Here is a 23,391-nt window from a genome sequence, read left to right on the forward strand (position 1 = left end):
GCTTGAATGAATGAAGTCATTTTATCAAACTTGTCTTTCTATCCTAATATCAGGTTGAGAACCTAGCAAAAAACTCCATGGCAAGGGCCATGTAAGGGGATGAGCTCCCAGGCCATATCGCTCAATAGGTTCAAGGGTTGAATGGACCTATATAAGGGGTGAGTTCCTAGATCAATACAACTCCATGAGATTTGTTAAGAAAAAACAAAAATGTCTCATAGACAGGTTTGAACAGCCTACACCAATCGTTCCTTAAGTCTAAAAAACATACTCAATAAATAGACTTACGAAATCAAACAAACTACAACGAAATAAAGAAAAGGATAGATACTACGTCTTGATGATAAACACTAAGGTAAAGTGACTGCAGCACTGAACCCTTTAAAGTGTAAAAAACATAAAGACAAAGTAAACAAAGACAAGGCAAGAAAATAAAAATAAGGGACAAAGATAAACGAACTTATCAACTAAACATACAAACCAAACCAAAAGCTACCCAAATTTCAAGCCAACAGAAAATAAGCTTGAAAGGTTAAAGGCTTCAACCCATTAACATCTACACAAAAAGCCTGAAGGGTTGAAACCTCGCAAGGCAAACCAAGCAAATGGAGCAAACAAAAATAACACCAACAACATAGCAACCATCATATCATAGTTAGGAAGGCCATAAAAGACCTTCAGAAGGTAGTCAAAGCAAGCCCTAGTGACTTGCAAATAAAACTAGTGTTCAATGGCCATACAGGCCTAACCAACCACAGGAACCTTAAGGGTTCCCAAAAACCTAACATTGTTTAAAACATTACAGACATTAAGTGTTTGCTAAGAAAGCTACGACTAAATATCAGTTAACAGAAGGCTTGGAACCTTCAGCCTTAGACTTTTTGGCTTTCTTAGTCTTCTTCATCTTAGCACCTTCTTCACCACCAACCGCAGAGGTCTCTAAACCAGCATCCTTTGAAGCTTCAGGCAAACTCGAGAGGGTATCATCACTATCCCCAGAGTAGGACCTCTTCCTTGACAAGGAACCCAAAACCTCAGCACAAACTTTCTCATTCAACCCCTCAGGCTTCAATTCCTGTAAAACAGACAAAGGCTTACCAAAGCAAGATGATACTTCATGAATGAAAGGGTAAGTTAGCCTCTCCATCTGCTCAACAGAAGCCTTGAAGATATCAGAAGCCTCGGGGCGAAACATGGGTGACTTCTCCAAGGGTTGTCCAGACTCATGAAGTTTGTAGCCAGCAGTAAGGCCTTGATGCTTCCCCAAGTTCAAAAGCTTGGTGTAAACATCACCAAGGGCAGAGTTAAATTCCTTGGAATGCAAAAGATAAGTCACAACCTGCTGGAAACCATGCTCGATCAACCATTGATTGTCCGCAGTCACTTGACCAAATGAAGCTTTCAACCCTTCCTTTTCTTCACGAAAAGCCTGCTGCTGGACAGCTAAGGCCTCTCGATCAGCCTTCAACTTCAACAAGTTAGCTTCAAAGCTCTTCCTCAGGTCACCCATCTCAATATCATGCATCTTTTTCAAACCATCAACCTCCTTCTTCCACGCTGCTTCCTTCTCTGCAAACCCAGCTATTTCCTTCTTCATTGATGCTAGGGAGGATTTCATCTTATCCTTCTTCTTAGAGAAATCCTCATACTCCCGCATCCTTTGGCGAAACCGAGTAATCCCTTGGGGAAGCATGGCAGGAAGGTTACAGGTGGTTAAAACCATGCGAGATAACATAAAGTCATCGTCCATCTCAGAAATGGTTTCACGAACAGAGGGAGGAGCAAGATGACTAAGAGCATCCTCACAAACAGCAGCATCCTTGAAGGTATCATCATTCTTCACTTGCCAAGCAGGCACATAAATACCTTCAGGGTCCAACCCTTCAGCGTCCCTGCTTGAAGATTCCTGAACAGGAACAACCTTCTTGCCTCGAACCTTCTTGCCATGAACAACCAACTCCTTGTCCTGTTCAACACCCGCTTCAACTTGATCCTCCGAAACTTCAATATCATCAGTCAAATCCACTGGCTCAGTAGAAGTGGATTGAGGACCAGCTTTCAGCAAACGACGAGAAGATCGGCGACTTGAAGACTTGGGGGCATTAGACTTGGTAAAACCCTTAACGTTGGCAACACTAACATAACCCGTGCCCTCAAACCTTAGCTCGGAAGTCCTAACCACAATATTCTCACCCGGAACAGACGGGGCATCCTCAAACACAACATCGGACGTGTCGTCACTCTTGATAAAGTCCAAAGCAGACATAACTGGTAAAAACAAAACAAAAGAAAATAAGGCATAAGCAAAGTCAAATAAGAAAAGGCATAAGGGAAAAAATGCATACCAATGCCACTTCTCATTAACACCGGATCCCGATCGGCTTTTCCCCAAATATTACTAACCCCTAAAAGCACTAACAAATGTTCGGGAAAGGGACGAACCCTCGAAGGGCACCCCCGAATGGCTGAAAGAAAAGCATCGTTCAACTCTGATTCAGAAGGCTCCGGATCATTAAGAACAGCATCCGGACGCCTCCACACCATTTTGAAAGGAACGATAGAGTCAGAAACCCAGAAAAACCGATCCTTCCAGGACCCAAGCGTTGTAACCATGGATGAAATAAGACAAGTATCAACCTTTGATGTCTCAAAGGTGAACCAATCACCATTTTTGGCTAAACGAAAAAATCTCCGAAAAAGCAACAAAGAGGGATCATACCCAAGAGCACGACACAACATTTCAAAGTGCAAAACCCTAGCCATCCCCTTCGGATGAACTTGCCCAAAAGAAACACGATAATACTCAAGCAAGTTCAAAACGAAAAACGAAAAAGGGTAACGAAGATTAGACCACTGAAAGTGACGACAATACAAAGCAATCGAACCAGGATTTGGTTTGTCAACAGAAACATCGCAAGCAGGGGCAGTTGGATTAAATTTTTTATCAATACCATATTCAAGACAAAACAGGTCTACTTCCTCTTGTGTCATTCGAGAGAATGACCTCGCTAAATCCTTAAGGGCACCCATGATTGAACAAAGTAAAAACGAAAATGGAGAAGAGAAACTAACCTGAGGAAGGAAACTGTGAATGATTGTAAGTAAAATGAAGAAATTTTACAACTTTAAAATAAATAAGATATTAAAGCAGGGGTAATAAAGGTAAATAAATGGTTCCTGCAAAACCGCCGCCTGACACATGTCAATCAAATCAACTGTCAAATCGTTTCAAATTCAAAATTCAAAAAAGTAACTGCCTCAAACCTTTCAAGCCTCCAAGCAACGAATCCTTGAAACCTTTAAAAGACATGCATAAAAGTCAGAAGTCTTTGAGCATACTACCCCAAAAACCTCTGACTTGGGGGGCTGACGACGGGGGTAGCCCAAGGATAAATAAAATGATTAATATGCAAAGAGCTTAAAAGGTTGAAAGGTTCATCGGATGAAAAGCTGTAAAATGAGGAAATCGAGAAACAGTAATCAGTCATGTCCAAGGACTCGTCTCACCAACTCATGCTCACCAACTCACAAAGTCAGAGCAGGTCTGCACAGGCACACTCTATTAACCAGGGGTCCAAAGCCTTCAACCCCAAAAGGGGAAACCCTCCATTGCAAACAGGTTTCGCTAGTCTTGTTTATACCATTTCAGGAGATGTCTTCCCCTATAAGAAGACAGCTCATGTTCACTTCTAAGACATTCCGAAAAGGCAGAGATTCCTTAATCTCTAGTCATTCAAAGAGTTCTTTGTCACTTCCAAACAACTCTTCATCACTTTCATTCTATTTGCTTTCTTTTCTGGATTCGAGCTGGCCTCGGAGAAAGAACCTCAAAGCGAATAACGAGTACATACTAGTGAACCTCCTTCCACGTTTTGCAAACGTGGAGGGACCCCGCGACCTGCGTTAGGCAAAACTGAACCCTTCAGCCTTTTTGCCTAACCAGCTTAGCTACCATCCTTGGTCCCGTGTTTGTTGCATCAACAGTTATGTTTTTTTATTAAAGAAAAATTTCTTTTATTCCTGTCGTCTGTAAGACTTAAACCAAGATCTTTCCTTCCAAGGTATTTAAAAACTGTCTTTGCCAAAACCACCACCCTATTGATACAAATGGTTAATGGATATAAGATTTCTTTTACATAGTTGGTAATCGGGTGGTTTAAGATGTGTTTAAACAAACCAAATGTATTCAACTTGCTAATCCCTTTCACATTGGGTTTGATTTTTTTTCTTGAGTTTAAATTGACCAAAAATAAAAACATGAGTAAACTGTCAAAATGATCCCTAAGGTTTGGTCACTTTTGCTATTTTATTCTAAAACCCAAACCTTTTGAATCTAGGTCTCTGTGGTTTCAATTTTGTTGTCATTTTCATCCAAAATCAAAAGCTGGTCAGATTTTTCAGTTAACATCCAACTTTTTTTTTTGTCTTTTTCCTCCATTTTAATGAAGGGCAAAATGGTATTTTAACGTTTTATTATTAACAAATTTAAAAAATCTGACAATTTTGCTTTTCATTAACAGGGAGGAAAAAGATAAAAAAGTTAGATGTTAGCTATAAATCTGACCAGATTTTGATTTTGAATGAAAATAACAACAAAATTGAAACCACAACCTAGATTCAAAAGGATTAAGTTTTGGACTAAAATGGTAAAAGTGATCAAAACTCAGGAATCATTTTGGCAGTTTACTCTACAAAAATTTAATATTTTTATCTTTTAACACTAACTCTCAGTTCTCACTTTATAAATGTATCAACCTAGTTCTCAAAAATATCAACAAATGGTGTATATAACTAGAGGTGAGCACATTACATTCAAGACCAATCTCATCAACACCAGACCGAATACCATTAAACAATTTGGTTGTCGATTTGGATTCATAGGAGTTTTGATCTCAAGTTTTTTATTTGTTTTTGGTCTAACACACCTCTATATATAACAACCTTGTCTAAACAAATCAAATGTAATCAACTTGTCAATCCTCTGATTCCTCTCCACATTGGGTATGACTTTTTCATGATACTTTAGTTGTTGGGTCAGACACAAATCTTTTTCTTGATTTTAAGTTGACTAATAATAACAATACAAATGAACCTTTTTATGTTTTTATGTTTGATTTCTTGAAATAAAACTTTATTGTTTTACATTTTAAAAAAAATCTCCATTTTTAACAAAATTAACCTGTTTACCTTCATTTTTTTATATTAAAACGACAGATAAACGAGCAACAAGTTTCGTCGTAACCCTCTTTTAAATAGCAAATCCAATCCTTCCAAAACTCTAGTTTCTCGGTGTCGAGAAATTGTTGTGCACGACCCTCTACACTCTCTCTAAGAAACCGACAACTTTAGGGGCAAGTGAATCAAAAGTATCAAAGGCAAAGGGAAGGAAAATATGTTGATTCTCAACACAAGTTTTTTCATGCTTACTAACTTTCCCTTATTTTGCCTCACAAAACGGTTTTCCCTAAGCCCGAGAAGAGAATACTTCACTAAGGGGCTGTTTGTTTACCTCTTAACGAGACTCTTAATGGTTCAGACCTCTTACTGGTTCAGCACTTAATGGTTCAGACTGTTTATTTCACGAGCAGATGTCTGAATGGTTCAGACATTTGCCTCTGAATGGTTAAACATTATAAAGAGTCTGAATAGTTAAGACCTCTAATCTGAATTTGTCAGACATTTGTCTCTGAACGATTAAACATTATACAAGCCCTTAATGGTTCAGACCTTTTTTACTGGTTCAACACTTAATAGTTCAAACCTCTTACTGGTTCAGCACTTAACCATTCAGATGTTGCCAAAACCTTACAAACCTTATAAAACTGAGTGTTATATAATTCCAAATCCGAACCTACAAAGTATATTAAAAATAAAAAAAATATAAAATAATAAAAACGTTAAAAACAATGGAGTTTAAGAAAAGAAGTCGTGCGAAACGGACTATCTTGGTGCATCCGTGTCATTAAACAAATGACGGAGTTGGGTGAGTATGAGCTCTTTGACTATCTTACTATCCAACCCATGACTCAGATTCATCATCATCCATAAATCTTCATTCGCTTACAAATACATCCCAATTGATTCAATTCCTGACCAATTTTGACTTTCCATCCAATCAGATCACCCACAAGATGATGTTATCTCGCCGGATTCTTCGTGGCCGGAGCTGCTTGTGTTACCTCACGTCGGCGACTTCAAAGACGGTGGTTGCCACTGAGCTAAAGCCTCCTGTATTCACACAGTTCTCAACTTCTTCAAAGTCAAAGTTTGACTTTTCTTATAAGGTTAATTGTTTTGAATTTTTTACCCTTTTTAAATTATGTTATAGATTATTGGTTATTAGTCACATCTATGATCTATTTTCTGGTTGACTGTTTTTGATCTATTTTTTATACTTATAAATATTTGTAGTTTAATGATATGAAAAATTGCATGAATAACGAAACACCCTAGGTAAATCTCAAATACTTATAAATATTTGATCTATTTTTTATACTTATAAATATTTGTAAATCTCACATGCCTTGCCTCTTAAATTCACCAACGCGATTTGGGTGCATTGGATGTGGAGTAGATGAAAACTCCGGAGTTGTTACCGGGCCTTCCGAATTACCGGTGTCAAATAGTGGTCCGGAACCGCTATTTTCGGCGTTATCGACCACTGTTTGACCAATATTGACCGTTATTTTAGATGCCTTGGTTGATGTGGACTCAGAGGAAGATTTCATGGCTTACGATTAGATCATGTTTCAAATATTGGCACTTTTACTTTTGGTATTACTATTAATATAATATATATGTTTTACGTTTTATATATGTATATATGTAAATTCTGCATGATATAAAATTACCGATATCCCACCAATATTCCACCGTGATAAGATAACCTTATCTCAAATATCGGCTCTTGACCACTATTTTTTGGACCGCTATAACTGCATAAAGGAGTAGTACGAGGATGGGACCTTCTGGGAAGTCTCCACGGAGGCAACAAAAAACAAATCCGTGAGTTCCTGGACAAGGGCGTAGCTTTACGGGGGCAGGAGAGGGCGGCCGACCCCCCGAACTTTTCGCTTGTTAGTGGAGAGTATGTAGTTTTCTTATAGAAATTTTTGGGTATATACGTTTTTGACGACCCCCCCCCCCCCCCCCCCCCCCCCGGTTTTATAGAAATTTTTGGTATATACGTTTTCGACCCCTCGGTCGGAAATCTCAAGTTTCGCCACTGTTCCTGGATGAGCAACCCATCGGGTGCAAAGCAGACAATATTGGTGGTACGAGAGGCCGGATGTTAACGCTAGCGTTTGGATTAGTATTGGTCTGGATGGTAGAATAGGTTTTGCGCAGGGCCATCGTTGGTCCGGATGAAAAAAACAAGTTTCATCCGGACCGACATTTGACTCATGTACACAAAATTTGTGTTGACTTAAGTTTTATGTGATTTTGCTATGTAGTTGAACAATCTGTATACTATCAAGGGGCATTACTTTTCAACTAATGCATTAGAAAGTCAACCGGTCAACGGCATTGTAGACATACCTTTAGCACAAACTGGTGAAGGTATTGCAGAGTGTGAACTTCTCAAGTGGTTTGTTCAAGAGGTGAGTTATCTAGACTTTTATGTTAAACACGTCATCTTTTCATCGACGTTACGATGACGGATGGTTCTATGATTGCATGATTAAGTTGAGTTTATCGGAAATGAATTTATCTTGTTAGGGAGATCAAGTTGAAGAATATCAACGTCTTTGTGAAGTTCAAAGCGATAAAGCAACCATAGAAATAACAAGTCGATATAACGGGAAAGTTGCTAAAGTGTTGCATATTCCTGGTGACATGATAAAGGTACTTAATACTTTTAGTAGTAACTTTTTTATTATTTTTTTAGAGTAAATTACAAAAATCGTCCTTTATGTATGCCACTTATTGCAAACTGTGTCCTTTATCTTCAATACTTACAGAACACGTACTCGATGTTTGCAAACCCTTGCAAGTTATGTCCTTTACCCTAAGTTAACTTTTTTGTGGTTAAATCCGACCAAATGGACCCCACATGAGGGTATCTTGGTCATTTTACTCTCATGTGGTGTCCATTTGGTCAGATTTAACCACAAAAATACCCTCATGTGGGGTCCATTTGGTCAGATTTAACCACAAAAATTAGCTGAGTTAGGGCTAAAGGACATAACTTGCAAGGGTTTGCAAACATCAAGTACGTTTTCTGTAATTGTTGAAGACAAAGGACACAGTTTGCAATAAGTGACATACATAAAGGACGATTTTTGTAATTTACTCTTTTTTTTATATTATGTCTTAAAAGTAAGTATGTAACATTTTGTATTATCCAAGGTTGGTGAAACTCTGTTGAAACTATTAGTCGATGATTCATCACTTGCACACGACGGTGCTGAGTCATCACTAGGTTCCGATACACCTGATTCCGACGACAACAAGGCAGGGGTTAAAAAGAGTCAAAAAGGTGAAGCTTTATGCACCCCTGCTGTTAGAAGCCTCGCAAAAGAGCATAATATTGATATCAATGATGTCACCGGGACCGGTAAACATGGAAGAATATCAAAAGAAGATGTTCTCAAATACGCCTTAGAAAAAGGAATTATTGACGATAAACCCGCATTGTTTAATCCTGGTTCTATCGAACCCATGGAGGGACCCGAAGAAAAACTACACGAGATAGCTGACTCGCTTTATCATGATAAGATACTCACCCTGAGGTATTTGTAATTACTTTTTTAACCATTTTATGAGTTTGGTTAAATTACGAAGAGTTAAATGCCATTTTCGACTTCGTCCCTGAGGTTTGGCCAATTTTGCGACTTTTGCCCAAAGGTTTGTTTTTCCGCAACTGGATCCAAAAGGTTTGAAATCTTGCTATTTTCATCTAGCACGTTAACGCCATCCATTTTTCTCCGTTAAGTCAGAGGTATTTCACTATTTCGTCTTTTATGCTAACTTAAAGGGCAATTCGGTCTTTTTCACTTTATTAGAAAGACTGAATACCCCTTCAAAAGACCGAATTGCCCTTTAAGTTAACAAAAGTGACGGAAATACCCCTGACTTAACAGAGAAAAATGAATGAAGTTAACGAGCTGGATGAAAATGGCAAGATTTCAAACCTTTTGGATCCTGATGCGGATAAAGAAACCTTTGGACGGAAGTCGCAAAACTGGCCAAATCTCAGGGACGAAAATGACATTTTACTCATCATCGTCATCATCATACTCAGTAAATCCCACCAATAGCAAAGCTAAGGTAGGGTCTGAGGAGGGTAAGATGTAGACAGCCTTACCTCTACTCCGTAGGAATAGAGAGGCTGCTTCCAGTGAGACCCCGGACTCGATTTTACTCAATTAAGAATAATGAGATTTATATATGTATTTGCAGGGCGTATCAACGCGCCATGGTTAAATCAATGACTGCGGCTGCTAGTGTACCTCATTTTCACTATGTGGAAGAAATAAATTGCGATTCACTTATCGAGCTTAAATCAGCTTTCCAAAAAGAGAATACGGATCCGGAAGTTAAATTCACATTCCTCCCCGTTCTAATAAAAGCACTTTCCATGGCGTTGACCACACATCCGTTAGTCAACAGCACATTCAACTTGGAAACATATGAAGTCACACTAAAAGGTCCATATACTTTATTACTTGTACTTTAGTAAACTTTTTTCCAATCCTTTTTTCGTGACCACAAGAATCCTAAGGGAAATCTCACGGGCCCCACCAATACCTGGTTAGCAGTTCACACTGCGCACCCCTTGAAGGTTCCCTTCTCACCAGTGGCGAAGCTTGAATTTTTCGGCTGGGGGGGGGGGCGAAAACGTATATACCAAAAAATTTCTACAGAACCGGGGGGCGAAAACGTATATACCCACAAATTTCTATACGAAAACTACATATATAACACTACTGAGCGAAAAATTCGGGGGGGCGGGCGCCCCTCCCCGCCCCTCTTATCCTTCGCCAATGCTTCTCACTATGGGTGCAAACGAGCCGAGCCCGAGCTCGGCTCGATTCGAGCTTTATTTCTGAAGCTCGAGCTCGGCTTGAAGGTAACTTTTCAAGCTCGAGCTCGACTCGGGCTCGACTCGTTTAGTATTTCTTAATTAATTTATATTAATTATAACTATTATTATACATATAATTTAGTTATTTTTTATATTTATATAAATGGTAATTATTATTATATAAATATATGTTTAATATATTAATAAAAATATATAAATAGAAAGCTCGATTAGGCTCGCGAGCCGGCTCGATAAGCAAAGCTCGGGCTCGTTTACTAAACGAGCTTGTTTTTAGGCTTGGGCTCGAGCTCGAGCTCGTTTAAGCTCGGCTTGTTTGAGCTTTTTTTTCGAGCCGAGCTCGAGTAGCTCTCGAGTTTGCACCCTGTTCTCACCAATTTTCATGCTCATAATATTTATTAATCAATATAGGATCTCACAACATCGGAATTGCGATGGCTACACCATCTGGACTAGTAGTACCGAACATAAAAAATGTTCAATCACTTTCCATATTCGAGGTCGGTACTCAGTATTTAATCTTTCATTATTTTTAGCGCACACCGTGCAAGTAGTTAATGTAACACTTTTAAATAATAATGTAGATAGCTAAGGAATTATCGCGCCTCCAAAAATTGGCAATGGCAAACAAGCTCCCGCCTGCAGATATATCTGGCGGGACCATAACGCTGAGCAATATCGGATCGATTGGTGGGAAATTTGGTTCACCTCTCATTAATGTTCCGGAAGTTGCTATCATCGCCCTTGGAAAAATTCAGAAAGTTGCTCATTTTGCGGATGATGGAACTGTTTATCCCGTCTCTCTTATGACGGTAATTTTGTATAAACTTTTGTATAAAATGAAACTAGATTATCATATAAAGCTGTACATATCCCGCCCCCTAGCTCACTTGGCAATTCCCATGTGGTTTGGGTTGGACCGGCTTCCTCCTTGGAGGTCGCCGGTTCGATCCCCGGGTGTTGCATACGGGGGGTGGGACGTCCCAATGATAGATCGTATCCTACCGAGGCATGGTGCGGTCTTGAGGGCAACCCGGTTTTACCCAGCTGTTACCCCAGCGAGTCTCTCGTGTGGGGGCAGTATGGTTTCCGGGCGGAAGTCAGCTTGCGCGGCGGCCGGGGCCCGGTCGAACATCGCGTCCGAGAGTGCGGGGCTGACGGGGGATTGTCTTCGACATGAACCCGGTGACCAATAGGTCCAGTACATAGAAAGTCACCTTCCAAAAAAAATATAAAGCTGTACGGTTTTAGTTTTTTTTTTTTTTTATTAACTTCTTTTGATTGAAATAAATTCAGGTAAATATAGCAGCTGATCACAGAATTCTTGATGGAGCAAATGTTGCATTTTTCTGCAAAGAATGGAAGGAGTACATTGAAAAACCGGAGTTGTTGTTGCTGCGTACGAGATGATCTTTAATTATGTCAAGAAAATGAATATTTCTCACAAGCGGTTAAGGGTCATACGCTTGTGACGAGTTTCTAGGATCATCTAAGAGATGTTAACTGTTGTTGTCAGGAACTGTAATGGCGATTCGGTGAATAAAGTGTGTCTTGTTAACCTGTTTTTACAAATAATTTAGTTCAGTTACTCTGTTTGTTTTTAAGATATTATTATTACCAATCATTTCATGAGCATCTCTTGATTAATTGATAGAAACTGCCTTCATTTGTTGTGTTCAAGATTTCTAACCTGACCTGATCAATCCACCCGACCCGATCAACCCGAAAATAATAATTAGATAGTCAAACAAGTGTTTATTACTTTATTTATATATCAAGGTCACCAGATCATCTTAAGTATTCCTATTTCCAAATAGTGATAGAACAAGATGGAAGGGATAGATCACATGATAACCGAGCAACAAAGAAGGGATCGGGCTTGGCTCTTTTAAAAACCGAGCAAGTTGTCTCGTTAATCTTAATGAGCTGAAATGTTGGGCTCGACTCATCAAAAGCTCGAGACAGCTTGTTTTACTTAAAAATATATATAATTTTTAAATTTTTGTTTATTACATATAATAATATACATGAAACCAAAAAACTATAAATAAAAAAAATATTTATTTATACCATCTTAAAAGACAAAGTCAGTATGGTTTCTCACCGACTTTGTCTCCCCCCACACTTTCATATTTTAGTCCCTTGCTTTTGCTAATATTAAAGTTTCAGAAATAACTATATTAGCACCTAAACTACTACTCCATTCTCTAATCCCTCATGTTTCTAGTATTTCAACTTTACCGGTGTACCATATATAATAGACGTCTCTAACCTATTAATTTCTTAAATAATTTTTGTTCACTAATTTCTTTTTTAAAGAAATAATTTGTCATTGATCATCCATTAAGTAATTAAGGGCTTAGATTAAATGGATTGAATTGATCAAAATAGGAGGAGCGTGAGTTTTATCAAAGGAATTCTAGTCATTCCAACTCAACATTTTATCTCTCTTCAAATTCCCCCTCGTTTTTAAAACATTAAAGACTCTTGCATACGACATTATTTTTTAATAAAAGTTGCACCATAAAAACGAGCTTTTTTTTTATCTTTGCTAATTATGGCTATACTGTTGCTATACTTTTGAAAAAAAAAATCGGAAACACAGATGCGTAAAACGTTATGGACAAAAAAACACAAAAAATTAACTTTTTTCTTAAAAACGCAATGGACTAAAAAACACAAAAGAAAACGTTCTTTAAAAAATGTAATGAACTAATTTGTCGTTGATCATCCATTAAGTAATTAAGTCCTTAGTATAAAGACTAATAAGAATCAAACTCTTAAATCATCCTATTAGTTTGTTAATTCCAATCAGAACATACCCACATTTTTTCCAAAACATAATGATAAATAAATGCTGTACTACAGGGCCGTCTCTGAAAATCCGTAAAAAAATTTTGGCCCTGTGCGAATAGAAGAAAACGGGCCCCTATAATATAAAGTCAATAACTCAAATTTAAAGAAAGAGAAGATAAATATATAATTGAATAAGTACATATGTATAAAGAGAAGATAAATATATAATTGAATCAGTACATATGTATATACTAACTAGAAAACATAAGACTAAATGAAAAAAATGGCCGCAAAAATATAACTTTTTAAAAAAAATTATATGTATATATAAAAAGTTAGAAATATATAAGGGGGACTTTTTCTTTTTTGATGCACTCGTTATAACAAACAAAATAAAAAATCCAAAAAATTTAATCGTAATACGTGTTCGTGTTATTCGTTTTTGTAAAATGAAAGGAAAAAACCATTTAAAAAAATTGTTTTGTTGTATTTAATTTAAATAAAAATAATAAAAGATTTCGGTTTCTAATTGAAAAAGAAAAGTTTCCAATAGAAAAAGAAAATCTAGATTTAAAAACAGGGAGAAGAAAACGAAAAAAAAAACAGTAAAAAAAAACAAAAAGAAAAATGAAAATATTAGATGGGAAAGAAATGGGAAGAAAAAAGAAATAAAATAGGCTAAAATGCATTATGCACTATTCAAACTTGAGCAGTTTGATGCAACTCTTTTAAATAGATCACAAAGACCACCAGAGCAAGTTTTAGATTGTTAACTGATTTAAAACAGAATGTTTATATACACACTTAGTGTATAATTAAAAAACAAATTTGGGCCCTCGGAGGGACTGGGCCCTGTGCGGTGGCCCACCCTGCACCCCCTCCGGGCCGGCCCTGCTGTACTAATTTCAGGAGAGCAAGCAAGCAAATAAAGCCATCCCGAATTAATCAACCACGTGATTCACACGTTTTGATAAGATGGGGACGGTTACAAAATGATAAGGGGTAGCCATCCTATTTTTTTTTAAACGACAAATTTGAATCACTGACGTATCATTTGAGTATCCATCTCCACTAGGCAAAATGCCTATACACCAATTCAGGAGAAAAGGAAACCTAATAAATATGACCAGTGGCGAAGTATTGTGGTTGCCCGGGGGTGCACTCGCCCACCCCAATATTTCGGTTAGAAGTGTATAAGTTTCGGTTTCTCGTCCAAAAGTTTTAAAATTATATAGGATCGCCCCCCGATTATTTTTTCTAAATTGTATATCCTAAATATTTATAAACTTTGTATATAAATGATGGGTAGTTTGGTAAATATACACTTTGTTTTATTTAGAACTATTATTATTTGACCCGACTTGAATCGAATAGCCAACCCGACCTGACCCTTAACATAACGATAGGAAAAAAAAATTTGGGTCCCACCACTTTACGCCCCCTCAAAACTTTTGGTCAAGCTCCGCCACTGAATATGACCAATTCAGGAGGAACCTATTAAATATGAGAAAACCCCCGTTGTAGAAATCGAACCGAAGAGATATTGATCCCAAAGTCTTGTCCCACCTCAAGATCCCTCTAAGCCATGTGCTGTAGCCATCCCAATTAATTGAACAATCACATGATGAATGATAAATGACAGCGTACTGTTATACTTGTCTTGAGTGTTCCAATTTCCAAATTCTGAGACAAGAACATGGAGGGGATAAACCACAAGATGATCACCATCAACAACATCAACATGCACGTTGCAGAGATGGGCGAAGGCCCAATTGTGTTACTACTTCACGGTTTCCCCGAGCTCTGGTACTCGTGGCGCCACCAGATTCTCTTCCTGGCAGCCCACGGGTACCACGCGGTGGCCCCTGACCTCCGCGGCTACGGGGACACCACTGGCGCACCTCTACATGATCATTCCAAGTTTACTACACTGCACGTTGTTGGTGATCTGGTTGCGCTCATTGATACAATGGGTGTAGATAAGGTTTTTGTTGTTGGGCATGACTGGGGTGCCATGATTGCTTGGAAGCTGTGTTTGTTTCGACCCGACAAAGTCAAAGCTTTGGTCAACTTGAGTGTTCACTTTGCTCCAAGAAATCCTCAACGCAAAGTTGTTGAGAATTTTCGTGCACTATTTGGAGATGATCATTATATTTGTAGATTTCAGGTGACATTGTTCTTCATTAGTTTAATTACTCTTGTAATTTAGATCATTAAAATTTTTTGGAATATTGGATTTAAATTCGCTGTTGCCGCTCAACTTTAAAAATAAACACCGGCGGTCCCAATTATTAACATATTGGTCTCCAATGGACCCTGACTAACAGAACCCTAACACTGTTAGTCTCCGGTCGCCAGAAAACCGTTTTTCCGGAAAACTTATTTTTGGTTATTGGAAAACTCAAAATTTTCATCCCTAACCTCTTTGTAACCTTATTTCGGACCTTTAGGAACCTTATTCTAGTAAAAGCCTCAATTATTAAAGTCGCCAGAAAACTTCTTTTTGGCCGGAAAGCTCAACTTTTTGGCCGGAAAATTCAACATTTTTGTCCCAGACCTCTTTGTAACATTAGATCGGACCTTTATAAACCTTTTTCTAGACAAAAACGGTTTTCCGGCGACTGGAAACTAACAGCGTTGGTAAAAGCCTCAGTTATTAAAGTCGCCGGAAAACTTCTTTTTGGCCGAAAAACTCAACTTTTTGGCCGGAAAAATCAACATTTTTGTCCCAAACCTCTTTGTAACCTTAGATGGGACCTTTCAAAACCTTTTTGTAGACAAAAACGGTTTTTCCGCGACCGAAGACTAACGTCGTTAGGGTTCTGTTAGCCAGGGTCTATGGCCAATATGTCAATAGTTGGGACTGTCAGTGGTTATTTTTTAAGTTGTGACAGTTGTTGGCGGCCAACGGCGAATATAATCCAATATTCCAAAAATTTTAGTTAACAAGCAATGAAAAATTTTGTAGGAGCCAGGGGAAATAGAAGCTGTGTTTGCAAGTGTTGGAACTAAGCAAGTGCTCAAGAAATTCTTGACACACCGTGATCCTGATCCTTTTTATTTCCCTAAAGATAAACCCTTTGGAGATGAACATGATACTCCAATCGTCTTGCCATCGTGGCTAACCGAAGAAGATGTTGATTATTATACTAAAAAGTTCGAGCAAACGGGCTTCACAGGAGGGATAAACTACTACCGTTGTTTTGATCTGTAAGTTCCCCTTTTATTCTCCAGAATCTTGAATATTATTGGTCAAACATGGGAATGTTTCATAATCATAGCTGTCAATAGCAATCGCTATGGTTGCTATAGCGAATAGCGTAGCGTATAGGTCGAAAGTCGCGTCGAAAGTCGCTACTGGGTATGTAACCATTAATAGCGGGTTTTCAGTTTTTTTTTTTTTTAATATAAATAGCGAATAAATATAGTTGGATTTTAAGTTTTTGTTAAATATACATGTAAAATAGCGTATATACCAGGGTATTTTGATATAATATACATATATTTTTTTTAATTTTTTTTTCTGGTGTATTGCTATTTATAAAATAGTGCCCGTTATTTATCTCAATTCGCTATATAGCATATAGGTATATTATCGTTATTTTTCACTATTCGCCGTTAACAACTATGTTCATAATAACGCACCAACATGGGAATCCTACATAAAACTGTTCGCTAATCGGGAGTCTTAAATTATTAGTTATAATGCTTGCTCGCTGGGGCAATCCATGTGACGTAACTAATAGCTATCCCTTTGATGTTCATAACAATGGTTTTGTATTGAGACTAAATCTTAAATCGATCTTACCCGCAGAAACTGGGAACTAGAAGCACCTTGGACAAATGCTAAAGTAATGGTACCAGTGAAGTTTGTTGTTGGGGAGTTAGATTTGGTGTATAATATCCCACATGCTAAAGAATACATACACAATGGTGGATTTCATAAATATGTGCCTCTATTAGAGGAAGTTGTTGTGATTGAAGGTGCAGCTCATTTCATCACTCAAGAAGTCCCTCATAAAGTCAACCAACACATCTTTGACTTTCTCCAGAAGTTCTAGATTTGCTCTTGTAATGCTCCTTTCAATCCCCCATAATTTGATAAAGTCAATAATCACATTTTATTCGCGAGTAATATCGATTGTCTTAAGTTTTCCGTCCATTGATTTATTCGAGATCCCACCAACAAATCTATAACGTGGCAATTCAGGTAGTGCTGACGTGTCACTTATACAAAATTAAAAGAGAAAATTACGAAAATAGCCAAGACCAGGGTTGAATTACGAAAATAGCCACCTCATGCGTCCTTGGAGTGGCGCATCACGGATTCAAATGCACGGGATGCGTCTGGAAACAATGGGATGCGTATTTGGAGCGAAACCCAATAGAAAATGGACACGTGGCGGCAGACTCCTCCAAGGGGTCAGGCAGACTCTTCCAAAGGGTCATGCAGACTCTTCCAAGGGGTCAGGCCTGACGCCTTGGATCTCACACTCGGAGGAGTCTGCCTGACTCATTGGAGGAGTCTGCCTGACCACTTGGAGGAGTCTGTCTGACCCCTTGGAGGATTCTGCCGCCATGTGTCCATTTTCTATTGGGTTTCGCTCCAAAGACGCATCCCATTGTTTCCAGACGCATCCCGCGCATTTGAATCCGTGATGCGCCACTCCAAGAACGCATGAGGTGGCTATTTTCGTAATTCAACCCTGGTCTTTGGCTATTTTCGTAATTTACTCAAATTAAAATATAGAACCAAAGATCAAGTCATAAATGATTAAACCGTTACGATAGAAACACAAAGTAACTTGTATTACATTTGTCTTGAACCAAACCAACTTGTGGATACACAAAACTTTAAAAATTAACATTAAAACTTCTGTAGAAAATCTATTAGGTGTTTGTTTACTTGGTCAGGCTTCTCTTGGTTAACGAAGTGAGCAACACCTTCCATGACAACCACTTCCTCCAACAATGGAACATCTTTCTTAAACTCATCACCAACAATATAATCCTTCAATCCCGGCATATGATAAGTCAAATCAAGGTCTCCGATGATGAACTTTGTCGGCACCATCACTTTCGCACCCTTCCATGCCGCTGTCAGTTCCCAACTCCTATAACCAAAATATAAAAAATGTAATAGACTTGGTTAAACTTGAACAAATTTAGTTAATTATTCATTGTACATAGAGTTGTAGTTACTTACAAACGAAAAGCGCGATAATAGTTGACTGCACCGGTAATACCAGTCTTTTGAAGGGAGCTAGCAAAGTATTGAACGTCTTCTTCGGATAGCCAAGATGGCAAAGTGACAGGGGTGTCACCGGGTGAATATCGAAATCCTTTACCTTTAGGAAAATAAATTTGATCCGGATCTCGGTACGCCAAGAACTTTTTCATGACTGTTTCAGCACTCATTTTACCCAACTCTGCTTCAATATCTCCCGGTTCCTACACCAATATTAAATATTTATGTACAATTTTATTTAAAAAAAAGACTAACTTGTTTAACTATTAGGCAAATTGGAAAATAATAATCCAATCTTTCTAAAATTGGCTGATAATAATCCCAAGTCAGTTATTAGTCAATAATAATCCGACCTTGTCCAATTTTTTTTGTAAAATAGACCGCTGTTTAAGTAAGCTTAACGGAGTTAAGTTTTTTTTTTCTGAATTACAAACCGATGTTTTAGGGCTTTTGATCAGAACGAGGATACGAGTCGATTGATGTAAAACTTACATCGAAATTGTGTTCGAAATGACTTGAATTTTGTTAATTGGAAGTTAAACACCCGAATTGAGGGCACTATTTTGAGGTAAGTTTTAATCAATCGACTCGTATCCTCGTTCTGATCAAAAGCCCAAAAACATCGGTTTGTAATTCGGAAAAAAAAAAACTTAACTCCGTTAAGCTATTTTAACGGCGGACTATTTTACAAAAAAATTGGACGAGGTCGGATTATTATTGGCTAATAACTAACTTGAGATTATTATCGCCCAATTTCAGAAAGATAGGATTATTATTTTCCAATTTACCTAACTATTATCAAACTGAAATGATTTTCAAAGGTAAATTGTTATTGTCTTAATGGTCTACTGTTGATATCACATAGACGTCTTATTATACAACATATGTAATGATGTTAGCATTAAACTTATATATAAAAAAATTAGTAACAAAATTCGGATGAAAACAAAAATTAACCTGAAATCTACTCATGTAGTGATCCTCTCCATAAGCATTTTTAAGCATGGTAGCCATGTCCCCATTTGGGTTCCACGGAAGAAACGGCACGCTCATGTTCACCAAACCCATCACCCTATCGGGCCTAAACAAGCACAAGTGCCAAGCAATGATGGCACCCCAATCATGACCCACAACAAACACCTTTTCCCCATCCTTCGTTATGGCATCTAGGACCCCAATCATGTCACCCACCAGATGGTGAATGGTGAACTTGGTGGGGTCATTGAGCGGTGCGCCTGTCGTGTCACCATAGCCACGAAGGTCTGGTGCCACGGCTCGGTAGCCATGATCCGCCAAAAATAAGATTTGGTGGCGCCAGGAGTACCATAGCTCCGGGAAACCGTGGATAAAGAGGACTATTGGGCCTTCACCCTTTTGTGCTATGTGGATGTTGAGCCCATTTGCAGTTATAGTCTTGTGTTCTATCCCCTCCATGTTGATCTTGGTTTCTTCTGATAGATTTAGCTGCCGCTTTGAAAACATGCATTGTTATATATATAATAATATATACACGGACGTATATGCACATGTGAGAAAGAGATAAGGCTCTAGAGGTGTTCAAAGTCAAGTGGCTGCTGAGTCGGGTTGACATTCTATTCAAAAGGGATGGCGGCATCACTTGTTACCCGACTACCTGCCATTGCTTTGTAATTACTTTTTTCATGTGGAATGATATTTCCTGTCAAAAAAATAAAAAAATAAATAAATTATACAATAACAAGTTTGACTTTTCTATCTCTTTAAACAAAGTGTAGAGGAGTCAAGCGAATTCATCATATTATTATAAATTATGCAAGAACAAGTTTGACTTTTCTATCTCACTAAACAAACTGTAGCTCATACGGCTCTCATTATCTCCAGCAAAAATAAATTTACCTCAATATATTTGAATGGAGCCTTGGTTTTGTTTTGTAATTGAGATTGAAAATGCGTACCAGGTTTAAAATGAAAAGCGATGAAGGAAAAATATAAGTAAAATTACGAAAATAGACAATGTTAACTAATACTTTTTTTAAAATAAACACATTTTTTTTTAACTTTTTAAAGTATTTAGACTGATCAGAAAACGACACGGTATTTTTTGGTTGAAAAATGAATCAAGGCAACGTATTTTATACTAATATCGTTGCATTTATATATATATAAGTGGTACGAAACTTGTGTAATACACTGCTTAAATAAATAAAACATTAGTTAATAATTGAGATTTAGGAATTATAAAATGATATTTTGAGATAAGATATGATTGAAGTTATGTATAAGGGGTTAGGGGTGGTCATCACTTAACACTCACTCATCACTCGCAACACCCAATCAAGTTCCGTCATGTCATCAACCATTATTCCATCACTCACAACCTTTTTTAGTGGAAATGGTTATCACAACACCCAACAATAATAAACCCTCACAACCCAACAAATCAACAACACGTACCATTCTTCACGTGTGATAATTTTCACGCGTTATAAAATCCACGCGTGATAGTCGATGGTGGCGGCAGTGTTTTGTTTATTTTCACGCGTTAAATATGTTCATCACGGGCTACAAATCCACCGTCCCGGGTGGCCTAACTAAGTACTTTAAGTAAAGACAATAACATTGAAAGGAAAAAAATGTCCGGATAGTCTTTGTGGTTTCCCCATTTTTCACCTTTAGTCTCTAATATTCTAAAATTACAGCTATTGTAACACCCCAAAACCCGAATGTTAAATTTTGAGCATGTTTTGTTTTACACGATGTGACATGGTAACTAAGTTAGTTAACTTAGCTATAGTTACAAGTTAAATATTAGGAATGGAATTTTTGTGACTAACAATTAACAATTTCAAGGGTTAAAAGAGGATAAATGGAAAGTGTTTTATTTAAAGGAATGAAGTTGTGGCAAGTATGGGAATATGGTGAATCTTGAGAGACTTAGGGTGCCAAAATGGAAACTAAAATTTATTAAACAAAATATCACACACACACAGGTGTGTGTGCGTGACTTCGATCAGGAGAAAGAGTAGAAGGATGAACCCTAGCTCTCAAGAACATCAACACAAATTCAGCCCAATCAAAGCTAAAATCGAATGGAAAATCATGCATGAATGAAGAATTAGCATCACCCAACATTAACAAACATGTGGTAAGTTGTAGATTGTTATTTGGTGAACTTTTAAGAAATGGGTTATGAGCAAATCCATGAAATTGTATGAAACTAAGCATGAATGGGTGTTAGAATCATTAAATAGAACATGTGTTATGCAAGATTTTGAGTAATTTGATGTTTTGGGGTGAAACCCACTTGTAGTAGTAGAGATGATGATATGGATGATTATGCATGTTCAATACTTGTGTGATGTTGATATTTGATGTTGTATGTAATGAGTAATTGTTAGATAATGGTATAAAAGTTATATGATTCTAGTTGAAATTGATGATCTATGTTATGAACTAGGAAGAATATGCATAAAATACTTGTACTATAGGCTTAAATGATGGCATGCACACCAAGTGTTTGATGAAATTTATAGGTGGGATTATTAGATGAGATTGGATGTAAACAATGAATGAATGTGTATATGAAGTGGTAATGGTGTGTTGAATAGTGAATTAACATAAGAAGTGTGCTTTAGATAAGATTCATGTAGAAGATTTGATTTGCTAGTATCATGTGGTAGTAGTATGCTTTAGGAGTGGTACCTTATGCTTAAATGATACAATGGACACCATGTGTTGCTAGACTTTCTAAACATGGCTATGAATTAATTGTGAAGAACGTGAATGTATAAGGAAGAAGAAATATTAGAGTGATGATTTAGGTTGGCGAATCATGGGTTATGATGCTACATGTAGGATTACATAAATACTAGTATGAATGGAAGTTGTTTATGTACATATGTGAAATCTAGGTGAATGTGGTTGTATGTGTCTTACTACATGAGTGTGAAGCGTATTTAGTATAATGGTTATGTTCTAACATGCCACGATCTGATGTATGTGTGTGTTTAGATTGGAATTTAGGTTGCTTGATAGTTGACTTTCTGAAAGTCAATGAATGTAGAAATGTTGTGACTAGGCTTATCCAACATGATTGTAAGATTAGGAAGATAATGTGATGCCTAATAGATCACCATGTGTTATTTTGATGATATGTTAAATTGTGTGGAATTGGAATGAAATAATTGTTAAAGTAGGACTTGTGTATGTTATAATGGACTAGTGAAAGTCATTGTGACCCATGTGTTGGAAATGGATGTTATTACGTATGAGCATATATGCTAACAATGTTGTAAATATGATAGCTTGAAAGAATAAGAACCATGTCAAGATGGACCATGTCATGGGAGGCAAACGGGTCAAAGAGGAGGCAAAGAAACCAGCATAAACATGGCGAGCAAAAGGTAAGTGACTTCCGACTCACTTCTTAGTATGCATATAGAGTTTTTATGTTTATGAATGTGAGGGAAATTATGTAAGGTTATGAAATAATGGAAGTTTTAAGATAAATTATTGATCTAGTTAGACGAGGGTAGTTATGTAAGTCGAAGGTAATTTGATGTGATTAAACGGGTTGAATAAGCATGTATAAGTAAGGTAGCGGTAATGAAATTTGTAAGGATTAAGGACCCGGGGCAAGGATTCTTAGTCTAATATGTAGGGAAATGTTTTACGGACAATTAGAAATAAGTTTCAAGTGAAACAGATGCAAAACGAGCAAGTTATGCGAGTTTTAGTTTCTAAATGGTAGGCTGAACTGGGCTCTACCGTAGCTTACGGTAGCCACCGTAAGCTACGGTAGGTACAAGGCCTTTCTTCCTGCCGTAAGGCAGTAGAAATGTACCGTAAGGGTTTATGGCCACCGTAAGCTACGGTAGCCTCCGTAGCTTACGGTGGAAGTCAGGTGCAACTTATGGTTTACGTAATCATTCGTTTTCCTTCGATTTCGGGCCCCGTGAACCCATTCCAAGCCTTGATAAGTTTTTATAATGCACCTCAATCCTACCAAAGGGCTTGGTAAGTTACGGGTGAGAATGGAACTCATTCTCAAAGATCCGAAACATACCCGAAAGATATTTAAAAGTGTTACTGATGTGTGAGTAGGAACTGGATACGTGAGTGAGTATGTGGGGTGATGAATTAAGTACGTGGGTACGTATGTATGTATGTATGTATGTATGTATGTATGTATGTATGTATGTATGTATGTATGTATGTATGTATGTATGTATGTATGTATGTATGTATGTATGTATGTATGTATGTATGTATGTATAGTTTTCACTAGTGAGAGTATGCACGGGTATAGTTATGATTCGTTTTA

The 23,391-nt window shown here is 37.5% G+C and overlaps 3 protein-coding genes across 3 annotated transcripts; 2 read left to right on the plus strand and 1 right to left on the minus strand.

Annotated features, from left to right (window-relative positions):
• Positions 1-5,891: 5,891 nt before the first annotated feature.
• On the plus strand, positions 5,892-11,680 carry LOC110925672 (lipoamide acyltransferase component of branched-chain alpha-keto acid dehydrogenase complex, mitochondrial). Its single transcript, XM_022169557.2, has 9 exons — positions 5,892-5,983; positions 6,120-6,284; positions 7,455-7,601; positions 7,720-7,845; positions 8,350-8,732; positions 9,403-9,650; positions 10,457-10,545; positions 10,630-10,857; positions 11,342-11,680. Exons 2-9 carry the CDS (start codon positions 6,132-6,134, stop codon positions 11,453-11,455), a joined length of 1,488 nt encoding a protein of 495 aa, XP_022025249.1. The 5' UTR covers positions 5,892-5,983; positions 6,120-6,131; the 3' UTR covers positions 11,456-11,680.
• Positions 11,681-14,446: 2,766 nt separating this feature from the next.
• LOC110921971 (epoxide hydrolase A) lies at positions 14,447-17,003 on the plus strand. Its single transcript, XM_022166294.2, has 3 exons — positions 14,447-15,008; positions 15,810-16,051; positions 16,656-17,003. Exons 1-3 carry the CDS (start codon positions 14,538-14,540, stop codon positions 16,900-16,902), a joined length of 960 nt encoding a protein of 319 aa, XP_022021986.1. The 5' UTR covers positions 14,447-14,537; the 3' UTR covers positions 16,903-17,003.
• A 597-nt stretch (positions 17,004-17,600) lies between these two features.
• LOC110922520 (epoxide hydrolase A) lies at positions 17,601-19,584 on the minus strand. Its single transcript, XM_022166810.2, has 3 exons — positions 19,047-19,584; positions 18,048-18,292; positions 17,601-17,955 (listed from the first exon to the last, which is right to left on the minus strand). The coding sequence occupies exons 1-3, from the start codon at positions 19,569-19,571 to the stop codon at positions 17,709-17,711; spliced, it is 1,017 nt and encodes a 338-aa protein (XP_022022502.1). The 5' UTR covers positions 19,572-19,584; the 3' UTR covers positions 17,601-17,708.
• Positions 19,585-23,391: the final 3,807 nt, after the last annotated feature.

The sequence above is a fragment of the Helianthus annuus genome, chromosome 17 (assembly GCF_002127325.2).
Source record: "Helianthus annuus cultivar XRQ/B chromosome 17, HanXRQr2.0-SUNRISE, whole genome shotgun sequence".
NCBI lineage: Eukaryota > Viridiplantae > Streptophyta > Magnoliopsida > Asterales > Asteraceae > Helianthus > Helianthus annuus.